The sequence below is a fragment of the Perna viridis genome, chromosome 6 (genome assembly GCF_037379345.1).
Source record: "Perna viridis isolate PV_CMFRI_1.1 ecotype Kerala chromosome 6, ASM3737934v1, whole genome shotgun sequence".
Classification (NCBI taxonomy): domain Eukaryota; kingdom Metazoa; phylum Mollusca; class Bivalvia; order Mytilida; family Mytilidae; genus Perna; species Perna viridis.
In genome coordinates, this window is record NC_142450.1 from 20681567 (window position 1) to 20696593 (window position 15027).

General features: G+C 31.1%; 1 protein-coding gene across 14 annotated transcripts in view; it reads right to left on the reverse strand.

Moving 5' to 3' along the window:
* LOC148614027 (uncharacterized) overlaps positions 1-15027 on the reverse strand; it is a 92979-nt gene that overhangs the window by 40922 nt on the left and 37030 nt on the right. For 13 of the 14 annotated variants that reach the window (XR_015923548.1, XR_015923549.1, XM_088587787.1 and 10 more), the window contains one exon: positions 3637-3868. Coding sequence is in view for 12 of the 14 variants with exons in the window: in XM_088587787.1 (XP_088443913.1) it covers positions 3637-3868 (232 nt within the window). In the remaining 2 variants the exon portion in view is untranslated. Of the gene's footprint in view, positions 1-3636; positions 3869-10195; positions 10265-15027 lie in introns of those variants that run through there. The other variant, XM_088587788.1, reaches the window with a different exon arrangement.

Here is a 15027-nt window from a genome sequence, read left to right on the forward strand (position 1 = left end):
GGAAACTATATAAACAGATGTAATCAGATACTTTGGTGTTCAGGAAAAGAAACATGGATGAGAGTAAAGTTCCCTTGGTAGAGTCAGTTGGATGAGAGTTCCCTTGGTAGAGTGAGTGCCATATGTGGTGTTTTTATGACAAATCCTGATTTTTTTTTTTTCAAAATGTAGAACCATTTCTTACAAGGTACATTTATCTCAATAATTCAAATAAAAATCTTTAAAAAACAATATGATTATTACAATTATTTCTAATGACAAATTATGACATCAAAATGCCTTAAAATAAGTTCTTGATACTTTAAAGGTATCGATTGACGATAGCAAGAAAGTTATAAATACGGGACATTTGAAAGAGCTATCATAACCAAATACACAATAGCACAGAACCTACATTTGCACTAGACCTTCAAGGGTACCTAATAATCATATGTAGGTCTAACCCTCTTTACTATCATTCCTTATTCTTGTCAAGATGAGCAGGAAGCAATTCTGGATTCCATTTACGAAATGTCAGATCGCCTACTCTTGAAGCACCAGTATTGCATAAGTTCTTTAAAAAACATGACATGTATACATGGTCCAAGTTCAAAAGGTTGACACAAACCATGGCAAGAATAATAAACAGCAAAGTTATCTTAAATTATCCGTGACCATCCACAATCATCCAATAAGGATGACTAACTCATAGATACAAAAACAATCAGATAAAATAGTAAGATCAAAATCACACGATTGTTGCTAATAACACCTTACCAAAACATGTTTAATGTAATCTAGACATTGAAAAATCTTTTATAAAAATACATTATAGAATTGCAGACTTATAACCTATTGATTATTAATCACAGTATATAGGGATATTTCTTGACTCTGATTAAATGTATAATTTATTGTAGTTATTTCTGTATATCATTATAACGATTATTTTAATTTTCCAATCACAGAGTCCTTCAAATGCGTTATGAAAACACCACAATGGTAGCTAGAAGGTTTATAAAAGGATGATGTCACAATCGCTTACTTCAGTAGAGAATATAGATTTGACGTCATCCACATGCTATAAAGGTTATATTGGTTAATGAGTTCAAGTTTTTCTACTTTTTAATTTTAAATATAAATTTTCTTAAAGAAGAAGTATTACGATAGGTACAAACACGAGTAAATCCTTAATAAAACATATTTTATTTCCAATACAAAACAAATAGCAAAATGGATTGGACACAAATAGATTAAAGTTTGTTTTTGCCTACACAAAAAGTATGTCTCTCCCCACCTTTTCAATAATTCAAAGGGGTACAACTCCCACTAAATTCAATGGACCATAAATTCCTTGTAATGTGCACAACTACATATCATGTCCTAACTACCTACAAAGTTTCATGACATTTGGTTCAGCGGTTTCCAAGGTGTTGCACCATCAAAAGTAACTGACAGACTGAGACGAGACAAACAGGACAAAATGATACAATGTATGTCTACCCACCAAAGTGGAGGGAGACATAAGTGTGACAGACAAGACAAACAGGACAAAAACAATACAACGTTTATCTACCAACCAAAGTGCAGGGAGACATAAGTGTGACAGACAGACAAACAGGACAAAACAATACAATGTATGTCTACCCATCAAAGTGGACGGAGACATAAGTGTGACAGACAAGACAAACAGGACAAAAAACAATACAATGTTTATCTACCAACCAAAGTGGAGGGAGACATAAATCTGACAGACAGACAGACAGACAGACAGGACAAAAACATAATGTTTTCTACCCTTCATAGTAGAGGGAGACATAATTTATATTTATTAAGTGTGACAGACATACAGACAGGACAAAATAAATATGTCTACTACCCATCAAAGTGAGGGGGGACAAATTTCCTGAAATTTTATGAGGTCTACCAAGCGGAAATGGGTGAAATTGGAAGTAAATATACAGTAAAAAAAGAATTGTAATGGTAAAATCCAGATTTAAAATAGTAGAATTCCACTAAAAAATGGAACAAAATCATCCCTGTAATTTATACTTACTAAGTCCCCTCTCCTCAATACAAATCCTCTTTGAACAAGATAAAAAAGAGAAAATTAACTTAACACACTAAGAACAAAAGAACAAAAAATACACACAAATAAACAAACCCCACTGAAAATTAGTAGTGAACTCAGGTGCTCCTGATGGGTGATTAAGTTGATAAAATCCACATTTAAAGCCAGGAATCACAAACCATTATCAACTTATACTGGTTTCCAACAAAACATAGTTTAAAGTAATATACTGATAAATGATATTGATTTTACTACAAATGCCAGTAAATGCAAATCAAAAAAAGAAAAACAACAGTAATATTTATTATAAAAACTTTATAGTCAAGAGAAAAAGGTCTATCAATACATCAAGTCTTGGAAAAGGACAAAAAGCAATGTGTATGAAAGAAATTAGTGATTATCCTGTAAATGTAACTCAATAACTGCCTTAATGAATATTGACTAATTGTATGGACCTGATTTGACATGACAAACCAATAAAAGCAGAAATTTGGAAAAGCAGAATATAACATACAGTGAAAGGAATTGCCAGGAAAACTGGATTTGAAAAAGCATAATTTCCCTTTTAAAGCAGACAAATTTTAATTCTATATTTACAAAAACTCTTGAAGACCTACAGGCCCATGTTATACTTAAAAAAGAGTAATTTCCCTTTAAAGGAGACTAAACTCAAGTCTGTATTTACAAGAACTCTAGAAGAACCATGGGCCTATAACATATTTGAAAAAAAGAGTAATTTCCCTTTAAGCACACTAAACTTTAGCCTGTTTTTATCAAAACTTTGATAGACCCATCTAATTATTTAAGTTAAATACTATTCCAATTTTTTCCTATTCCCATTAGGATTTAGGTCATCCCTATTAAATCACATAGAAACAATATAATCACAGCCATTCATGTACAGTTGCACAATTTAATCAGTTTAAGATATTATCAGTATCTGCAAATAGGATACCATTCTACCATAAATATTTCATGGGTCTGTAAATGGATTTCAAATAATGACTTGGCAAAAAATTAAATTGCTGATATTATAATTTTTTTTATGTTCCTGTGGTGATATTTAGAACAATGTTTGTTTGCTCATCTGGTACAATCAGACTGAGACAAATGAAGTTAACAGCTGATTTTTACAGAATCAACATTTTAGTATTAACATAAATCGTAATGAAAATGTCAAAAACAAGGTAAAACTTGGCCTTTTATGGGTTTTTATCATGTTGAATTTTTTCAGCATGTATACTTAAATAATAGTTACATAATTAATTACAAGTTATTGTATAATAATGTATATATTGGCATAATTATCTATCCAAGTCTAAGTCCTACCGACTGTGGATAGAAAGTCCAGTATCAACAAATAGGCCAAAATAAAATTTAAGCCCATCCATGTACAAGTCACCAAAAAGTTGGGCAACTATACGTAGAATTCATCTCTTTTTTAAATTTCTAGTTATTTTTAAACGTGGAAAATATGTTTTCAGCTTTGGATAACTCTTTTGGCATTTACCAGTATTCAGTCATTGTTTCATTCAATATCTTTTATTAAGTATAAATTCAATTATAGTTTTACTTCTGGTCCCTACCTGAAAGTTGCTCAGAACTAGCAAAGGAGTTGGCTGACAAGTTGTTAAGGCTATTTTCTGGTCTAGCTGATGACTGTAAGTGACTGTTCTGTTGTCTGCCTGACTGACTGGATTGTTGTCTTGATGACTGTTGTTGACTGTATTGCTGTTGTCTTGGTGACTGTAATTGTGACTGATGTAGTTTCTGTTTATATAGAATCTGACTTAGTTTGGCATCTTCCTGGCTTTCTAACTATAAAAAAAGAAATACCATCTTTAAAATAATCATATTCCAAAAAATAAGGTCAGTGCTGAAATCTGTGTTTTTAAACAATGCCAAAAACTCTATTTCTTAAAACTGAATAAAGAAAAGTAGACAATTTCATTTTTCTTGGAGTGGGCCCCAACAAAAAACACACATAAACTTTATTCTTAATAAGTGTACACAAGTTAATTTTATCAAGGTATATAATAATGATAGAAATATTAAGTATATAAAAATAATGTACCAACTTCATAAAAGACAGACAGAAATAAAAAAAAAGTTGTCCTCCCTGGAAAAAGGAGAAACTTGATGACAGACACTATGCACATACAAAATCTATGCCTGTTCGAACAGTTAATTTTTGAAAGTTCCATGATTTACTGAAATCTAATACCAAGGCAATCCAGTCTTAAACAAAAGGGTAAACCATTTAGATTTAGCCTAATTCCAAGGTCAATGGGCCATATATATGTATATTTATACTGATATCAAGATGTCAGATTTTAAAATGCTTTCACTCAAATATGGAAGAAAAATGTCCTTGAAGTTCCTTGGTATACCCTGAAAGGTACTTAAATGACCAAAACCACTTATAATGTCTATAAAAACAAACAACATTCATAAGTTCAATGCTTGATAACTTGAAAAGGTGAAGAATATACAGCATGTTAGTACATCTGACTTTTGTTATAATACAGTATTGTTTTGATATGGAATTATTTTCGGTTTGACCAGAATGTAAATAAGTACAAATTGGTATTTCTTTCCAATCAGAGGTGGATCCAGGAATGGAGTCTATTTTTTGTTGAAAAAAAATTTGTTTAATTCTGGGTATATTTTGCTATATGTCGACCAACTCTCTGAATCAACCATTCTCCATACTAAATGCAATCAATTTTTTGGGACACAAGGATAATGCGGGCCTATTTTTTTTACACCAGCACAAGGCGTTAAAATTTGAAAATAATTCCTCTTCATAACTAGAATTACTGTGTGCATAGCTGAAAAATGAATACCCCACACCACTATGACATATTATACCTAAATTTTAATTTAGTTATCCAAACCTTTTGGAAGTCAAAAGTTTAAAATGGGTACAAGTACATTAATATTCACCAGATACATACAGAATGGATACCTCCTCTGGACCTTATCAAAGGTCAAGAAAAACTAAAAAAAAATCCATATTTCATTCATATCAAAAATTAAAATGGCATTTCCTAATAACTATTCCCTAAAGTTTCATAAAAATCAATCAATTAGTTAGAATACATAAAGTGAAACAGACAATCAGAAGTATGGATGGATTTGAGTATGTTAATCTTATTTATGGTCATAATCGTGGTCAGTTCTAACAGAAAAATTTAGATTTCCAGTACTGGGTAAGTGAGACTTGGCTGAAAAAAAATTGAATTTTCCCATGGAGAGGAAGAAACTCACTTTGATTGGCAGGAATTTCACACCTACAAAAAAATCTTATCTGCCCAAAGCAAGATAAATTCTGCAAAGAAAAATCAATACTCTATCCATCTGTTTTAACAGTAAAATTTGCTACATAAGTACTCCTATGGTACGTAAGTGAAATTGTACCTGGAAAATCCCACAATGGAAATTCCCAACACAAACAAAGATTCAATAAATGAAAGATGCATAAAACAAAGCCATTCAATACTTTATTCACCTACTAACAGGATTTGTGTAGTGATAGCCTATTTCCCAATAAGATTAAAAACAAATGAATCTTTATCAACCATGCTTTTTTCTTATTAATAAATGAACTTTCTTTGAATTAGTCAATTTTTTTTAAAGGCATAATTATTTTAATCTGCTTTCTTTAATCAAGTATCTCATCAAGTCAGACATTGAAACACCATCAGTCTTCATTTCAAGCAATCTGATTGGTCCATACCTAGATTGAGTAAGGATATAGAAAAAAAAGAAACAGTACCAGTAGACAATTTTAAATGAAAAAAAAAAAACATCCACAGTCTCAATATGTTTTGAAAGCTGCTCATTTACAACAAGGGTCAGCTTCATTTATCATTCACACTAGAGGCCAGTTTCATTTATCATTCACACTAGAGACCAGCTTCATATATCCTTTACAACAAGGGCCAGCTTAATATATCATTTACTCATCTGAATATGCTGAAATATTGCTGCTTGGACGTTAAATCCCAACAAACAAACAAACAAACAATATATCATTTTGACTATTAATTATTTGAAGTGAGCAAGGATTCAAACATATTTGTGAACCAAGACTAAGATATAGTATCCATTACTATCTGAAAGAGTAAGTTGATTGCAAATGTTGCTTAATTAATGACCCTAAACTTGTTACACAAGTACCAAAAATATTGAAAAAGCAGACAAATTTCCAAACAGTATATGCCATGATGTATACATGTAAAAAGACATTTTAAGCTTTGAGAGTAAAAGATAAGATTAGGACTGAACTTAAGACCACAATTATAAACAAAATATCACTGACTATTCCTGGCAAGCAGAGACATTAAAAAGGATAATAAATGTGAAAGTAAACATAACACACAAAAAATGAAAGCAGACCATTTTCATTCAATAATTTAATTTTAGTTACAGTGACCTTGACCTTTGATCTTGAAAACTAAGTAATGATAGGGGTGTGATTGTCACATTTTTGTAAGTTTTTATTAAGAAATCTGTCCAAGGAAACTAAAGTATGGTAGAAAAAACCAATCTGGAATAAAAAAGGACCTAAAGCTAATTCCATAGCACACTCTTTTGCATACAGTTAGAGACAAAAAAACTTGGATTAAAAACAGTAATAAAGTAAACATTCACCATTAACTGATTGATTGATTGATTGTTGGAGTTTAACGTCCGAGCAGCAATATTTCAGCTATATTCAGACGAAACATTTATTGAAAGGGCACTATTTCAATGTATGTATAAAAAATATGGGACGTATCAATAAGTTTCACTTCAAATGCAGCCCGAGCCTCCTTTTCATCAATACCAAAGGCTATTGACCTACTTACTTTGCTTTCTAAATGGACCTCCTTTAATTTTAGAGTACATGCATACTAAGTGCACAAATCCCAACTTTAAAGGCTTATCAGGAAAATATAATCTGCTCAAGGATCAATAGCCATAAATATAATTTATCTATCAACAATCTAGCTATTCATCACATTTATTTACTAATATAACTTTTAATCATGGACCATGACTCCAGTTTTTTAACAGAAGGACTAAGAGATACATGTTATGTTTTCCCAGGCTTTATGAAGTTACATATTTAATCCCTAGAGTCTCACTTAATGTAACTATTTTATAACTTTCAGAATATAAAAGAGAATTAAATGACGTTATTAAACATATTTAGAAAACTGCAGTAAAAATGTATTATTGATTACTCAATATATTTATGCAGACAGAATGGAATATGAGCTATACTAAATGACCTCCAATACTGTACATGTACATGTATTTCTAGAAAAGCTATGAAAGTGTGACCAACAACTCAAGGCATGTGCCCTTAAGTGTCAGTATCTCTTAGAATCAGGCAGAGAGATATTTTCTGTTCTGTCTCTTCTTAATTAGGCAGTGAACCAATCTGTCTACTGGCAGTTGGTGAAACATGGTATGAAAAAAAAACACTATTTTGATAGTTTAATTGGACTATTTTCACCATCGGAATCAAGGAAAACAGACAAGATTTTCCATATCGTGCTGGACCATTGAGTTACAATTTCACTGAAATGCACTGAAAATCAATATTTCAAGGGTAGATAACTCTGTCAAAAACCTATTTTTTCTAAGGTTCCATTGAAACAGTTTCTGAGTAATCCAATGATGCAGAGATCAAATAATGGTCTTTCCAAATACAGAAAGCATCCTTGAGTGATGTTTTTCTCGTCCAACTGGTGGGGTTTTGACATGCATGTTTCTGATTTATTCCATTTGCCTGATTCTTACAAAAATTTACACTTCAGTATCATGGTTTCAGAGTTGATCTATATATTTTTCAATGATAGGAAAGTTGCTTTTCCAATTCCATTTGTTCCCTGACAATTGCCAAGGATAATAAGTTACAAAAGAAAGTAATAAAAAACAATAAATATTACAACATCTGATATCAATGTGAAACAAAAATTACTAGGAGTTTACTTTGATATTTTTTAAGTCATGAAAAATCTGTAAAAATATCCCCATATAAATCAGAATTTATTAGTTGTAAAAGATAAATAAAAATTGCATAGAAAAACCCATGAAGAGGTTAACCATTTAATACTGAGAAAAAATTCCCTTGCTTAACAAATCCCCTCAACCTAGCACATCAACAAGGCACAGTTGTTAAGTGGGTTAGAAGTATAAATAAAAAGTACCACTACTTCAGCACTCCCCACTATGAACTAAATCACTCTTATAAGGTCAGTTACTGAGCTAACATTTAATACAAAGGGAAATAACTCAAAAGACAGACTGGTTGACTGCCTATGCAGAAAAGGAAGAACAGGCAACTTAGAACCCCAAACCATGGTAAATACTGTAAGCAAAGCTCACTAAAGAATATTCCCACTCCCTGCATTTAAAGTAGGGCGTATAAAAACACTAAAGAAGTAATTACTAATTTTCAAGTTCTTTCAGTAAGAGAGATATTTTCTGTTCTGTCTCTTCTTAATTAGGCAGTGAACCAGTCTGTCTACTGAGTGGGTTATTTCTCTTTGCATAAAATCTACACAAACCACTAACTTGAATACAAAGTAATAAAACACTCATCAGCTACTAACTTTTACACACTCTACTCATATATCACTAAAATACTACCAACAAATATTTGTACAAATATAGATCTTATCTGATCACTGTCATAATAATTGACTAAGAAAAAACATTCATTCAAGATCAAAGATTTGTAAGTCTGTGAACCAGCATGCAATAATTGCAAGGATTAAAGACCCAAAGATTAAGGCCCAAATTATGAACTACTCTGAATTATTCATGTCATATTTTGACTTGAACAAAGGCGTTGTTTGAAAGACCATATGTAGCTATCTTAGAAGTTTAATATCATTCCTTGAAGACTGTCAGTTGCCCAGATGACAGCAGGACACATCATGACAGGGGCTTGACAAATGGTGACTGTCCTTTATCAAAGCTTATATTTGTACAAGAGCCTTCAGTTTTTCTCAACTTTTCAAACCATTCTAGTTGTTCTAATATAACAAACAGAATGACATAAGGTGAGCACAGCTAACAATTGAATGATTGGACAACAATGCCCTTATTCAGAACTTTTTTTCTTTTAAAAATACTGTTTCAACTACCAGGGCCATATCACAATAAGGAGATCAGGTTGAAGAAGTCATGAAGCAACTATGATTCCAGCTTAACAACTTCAATGTGGAGGAAAACAGTCTTTTTCCTACTTACAATTTATTTCCATATTTAGATTAATATAATGTCTGCTATATTTGGTCTCTAATGCTGTTCCACACTGAACAACAAAGCACACTATTGTCAATATTATTAAAATTTGTTTGCTAATTACCATAAATGGAGCAGGAAGTTCTAAATTTAGGAAGAATCAATTTAGAATCCATGCCAAATACCCCAATGGCAAGTCAGTCCTAAATAGACTGAACTAATTCTTTGGTATTAAAGTACCATACTAAAGTCATGATCCAGCCAATCTAAGCTATCTATATGATAAAAGAATTTAAAAAATAAAAAAAAAAACAAACATGCTGCTTAGATTGAATTTACATTTACAGTCAGACCTGTCTTCACAACCACCTGTATTCTTAAGAGACATGAAAGCATTCTATGTAAAATTAATCTATATACATTGTTTAAGCACCTGTATAATGTGACCATGATTTCTTTGGAAGGTCATTCAAGACAGGGTTGACTGTATTCTACTTCCCACTCAAAGCCTCTATACTCTTATCGACTTCAGAACATACTTCCAACTCAAAGCTTCTACACTCTTCTCCACCTCAGAACATACTTCCCACTCAAAGCCTCTATACTCCTCTTGACCTCTCACAGCCTCTATACTCTACTTGACCTCAGAACAAAGCACATATAACATGACCAGCAACACAAAATATCTACAAGAACAGCTCATCGAGATGATGGAAAGGTCCACACTTAAAAACTCCTATTCATTGACAAAATTTAAGCTACAAGGTTCTTTTCCAATGTTTACATTTTACAACAAAAAATTAAAACAATCAATTTGATACACTTCATTAGATAATGCACACAAGTAGCATATTTTTTTAAATGGCTTTGTAAGCATGAAGTATAGTAACCAAATCTTACCAGCATATCTCGGTGAAATACGAAGCAAATCGGTTGCATGTGCGTCTGATTTTAGTTCAAAGACGCTATATACATTATCTTTTACCTGCTTTATATACATATTGATTTTGTAAGCAATTGTAACTCTGTGAAGGACTTTTAATAACATTTATAGAAAACAGGTACAAGACTGTTTAAATTTTGGTTTACATAAAGTTTTAACAGACAACAAAGATATTTTCATGAGACTCATTGGATTTTGCAATTTTTAAAAAATTATTCCCAACAGCACAGTCAAAGGGTTATCATTATCATAAAATCACAGAAGTAAATTTACCTTTGCAATATTAAATCCATTTTTGCAACAACTTTTATCTCAGATCAATAGCCCATGGAAAGAATATGTATTAAATCCTTTATCTAAACTAAGACACAATCCAATACACATCCAAGGTTAACAAAGAAAGGGAATACACATTATGCATTTTTAATGTATTCTATGACCATTTTATCTAATTTGAAAACAATTAACAAGAGCTTATCCCTGATTGAGTCTATCTTACCTCTAATGTTATTTTATCCCCTGTGTTAAGAAGAATTAAAGGAACCGTCTAGGCTTTTAAAGGCCATGTTGTGTGTATATCTTTATGTATTATTGAATAAGCTTTAATCCTAGCCTCGATCACATGATTGTCATACCCCATAGGAAATCTAATTTTATGAAGAGTTCATTATAGTATGACATTTACCCTCCCTTAGCAACAAGATGTAAACAAAATCAAAACGCACAGGTGAATCAGAAATATTTATATATGAAATAATATCTGTGTCAATTTGTCAACATTATAAATACTAAAATATCATATAATTTCATTTTGCTAGTGGAGTTCTGGCACGTCAATTGTCATAAAATTATGAAGAGTTCCACTGATACAAATGGATTTATCACTTATCACTTATATCTATGTAAATATGTAAATAAAGGTACTTTGATTAAAAGTAAGTTATAAAAAATCAGTCACTTGATACATCTGTAGGGAAGAAATAATAAAATGGATTTCATGTTGATTCAAATTATATATAAAATTTAAAGGGGCATATTAATTCTTGTTTCACATGAAAATGGGTGACTTAAAACAAGGTCAAGGTTAATTTTACAACTGTGTAGGTTCATTGTGTTAAAAAAATTATTTGCATTGGCGTCTTTTTTTTTTAAAAAAAGATGAAATAGTAAATTTTACCAAGATCAATTAAAACACATAATTAAGTCCTACTACTAAAACTTCCATTGCTTTAAAAATATCAAAACACAAACAGCTGTATTAAGTTGATGCAAAGTACTTTTAAACACAAAGAAAATCATCTAATTCACAAGCACAAACATGTTTCATTATAATAGGAGTACTTTTTTCTCATCTTTAACTGACATTAACATTTTTATCATATTTTTAACATTCTTTACATTAGTACCATATATATATATATATACTGATATCATGTATTTTTATTACAATTTTAGTATGCTTTGTAAGTTATGGACAATGTTAGCACTTTCATGAACTTTTAAACTTTTTCTGTCACAATTTCTTACAAAAATCAGATTATTATTTTCTATTAAGATGAACTATAATGATTAAAAGCTTTTTTATAATAGAACCGTTCTCCAAGGAACAAGATGAAAGATGTTGATGCTGAGATGGCAAATTAATAAACAGTATATAATGGAATTTTGCATGCAAGTCCAACCATGACTTAATTAGCAATAAATTTAGTCGTCACTCTTCCTTCCATTGATAAAAAGTCAGATGTTTTAGGCCAGAAAAACTGAATTTCTATCTTCATATTTCCGCACTCCGTCATTATGCTGACTATTATGTACCGTTTAATTTTAGCAACATTGGGTTGACAAACTTAAAACATGTTCTTTGGGAGGTCCGCACACTGTTTAATGGAATTTTTTATAGTACTTGTAGTACAATGTTGAAAATTAGCAAATTTGGAAACTTGTTTCCTTATTAGTAGACCAGATTAGTTTATTTTCTCCTTTGCCATGAAACAGGCCTTAAACACTCAATCAAGTCTTTAGATGGGTGCCTTCAAAATATTTTTATTATGTAGATAACATTTCAAACAAACGGTTTGGACTTAATGCAAATAATTTGAGGGAAAATATCTCAATTTAAGACTATTTATTATGGTACTGAAACATAACTAAAATGTGAAGTGCAAATGTAAACTGTAGATGAAGCATGCATAAGCATGTAATGTTTTTTGTTATGCTTGAACAATAATTCAAAAAGGAAAAAAAATGAAAAAGAAGCTTAGTCAAAGGCATTGTAAAATAAAGTAAATTTACACAAAAATGATCAAAACCTTTTAAGTAGCACTCCACATAATAATCATGCAAAATGTGATTCATGGTTGGAAAGCCTACATATTTTTATTTTTGATATTTTTTTTAAATGTCATAGTAAACAGAAAGTAACATGCAGTTTTTCATACAGCCCATGTTCATAGGAGATAAAAATTATACAGAATGCACTGTAGATTTCAAAAGTATGGGATATAACTCTGTAAATGACCCTCAAATACAATAGAATCTATTGGATTTTCATTGTTGAATATCTCCTAAGAGCAGGCAGATATGAATGAATAATAACACAATTCACAATATAGACCCATAAGACAACTCAATTACAAAAATAAAAATATGTAGTCTTTTTTGGGGTGTATCACATTTTTCAGATTTTGCATGATTCTTACAAAGACTGCTACTTAAATACTTTACACCTCTAGTATAAACAAAATCAAACAATAAATAGGTGAAAGTAAAAATACCTTCTAATAACAATGGGCCAAGCCATCAATATTTAACAATCTCTGACCAATACAAGTAAAAAACCTTCAAAATAAAAAAAAAATTAAAAAGGCCTAACACAAAGCGTCATAAAATAAAGTCAAAAATTTTTAAATCATTTTTAAGGAATAAGCAACTTGTAGCCCTCTGCCATAAAAAAAAGTTAAAGTGCAAAATTCCTATTACTCCTGTTAAATTTGTTGAATCAAAATGGTGATGCAATATGACTATAAATGGCGACTAACAATCTTACAAAATCTGAACATTCGTCCTGCGATATCTGAGGAGTTGGGTCCACAAGTGTGACCGAACAGACGGATGAACTGACAGACACTGGTATTTCAGTGTGCCCTTCCACATAGTGGTGAAGGACATAAAATAAGATATGGGTCTTACACAAGGCACAGCAGAGTAAACACCAAAGAAAAAACTAATATACCTTTAAACAAATGTTTTACACTTCTGACTGGAAAAAAGAATAAAATATATATAACACTGTTTAACTGTTTATAAAACAATGACCCTGTCCACAATCAGAATACATCAATCTCTTTATTTGACCAGTACAAGTAGGGAACCATTTAATGGTAATCCCTATAGATATATAAACTGAGATTGATCTCCTCAGTAAAGTATCCATTATAACTAATAGCAAACCAATACCAGGTGTAAAACCATAAAACTGATCCATCCACAAACAAGATCAGACCGTTTCCTTTGTTATAGGAAGTATTTAACACTCAGGAAATAACCATGATACCAATTCTATTGATTTCTAGATATAGTTCCACAATTTTAAAACATTTTACAGTGATAGCCATCTTAAATTATTACTAAAACATTGCTGCAGCCTGTGTTTTGTAGAACGAAAAAATTTGCTTTGGTATCATTTTGATGAAAATTAAAAATTATAAGCTTGTGGAAACCTAAGTTTCTGACCATATCCATATCTCCATATAATAGTTACTGTAAATATAAACGTATAAAGTTTCATGTGAATCCAGCAAGTATCTTTTAGAAAAACAAACTGAGCAAAGCTCACTAGGTGATACTTCAAAAACTACTCTCCCAGAAACAATATAGGAAACCCTATGAGCAACTGAAATGGAAAAACAAAATATGAGGTGCACAATGGCATCATACAAAAGAAAATCGTGAAAGTTTCATTGAGTTCCACTCAGTGGATTCAGAGGAGTTGTAGATTGATATTAGAGATGGAAGGACAGACAAACAGGCAGAAAGACAGCATTATCATGATAAACCTCCCACTTCAAGAAAATGTGGACAGACGGACAGACTAAAACCTATGTACTCTTGGATGGCTAAAAAAACCTAGGGATGATAAGGATGTGATATGCTATTGAAGTTATACAAGTTATAAGTTTCAAACTTTGAAAACTGAGTTTATTCCTAAATTGTTGACACTACAGTACTGTCTAATCAAAGTGCTTGTTATTTAGAATTACCTTATATTAAACATTAATGTTTAAATTTTCTGAATTTCACAAGAACTGTGTTAATATATCTCAGTATGGTCAATTATGTTACTTTCTAAAAACACATGGCTCACAGTAAAAACAACAAAACAGATCTTATGTTCAGAGTGTCAACTCAATTACTGGTGTTTAAGATCAACAAAAAAAAATTGATGGTCAAATTTTGGTAATTCGTATAAATATTTGGCTGAAAGTTTTACATAAAGGGCTTAATATAACTGGTTTATTGTATACAATTATTGGGGGATGTTTTGTGCATTTCAATTTGGGACATTTTATCAGATGGGGAGACCATGCTTGTACTTAAACTCTCACATACAAAAAAATTTTTTAGTATTTTTGTTCACTTGGATTGAGCATGTAAATATTTAACACTTCCAAAATTTAGGTATTCTACTTGATAGTGAAATATATAGTAACCGTGCATGGGTGTTAAAAAAAAACAAAAAAAAAACATTATACCCGTCAACTTTATACTTGAAGAAGTCTTTCAGTAGGTT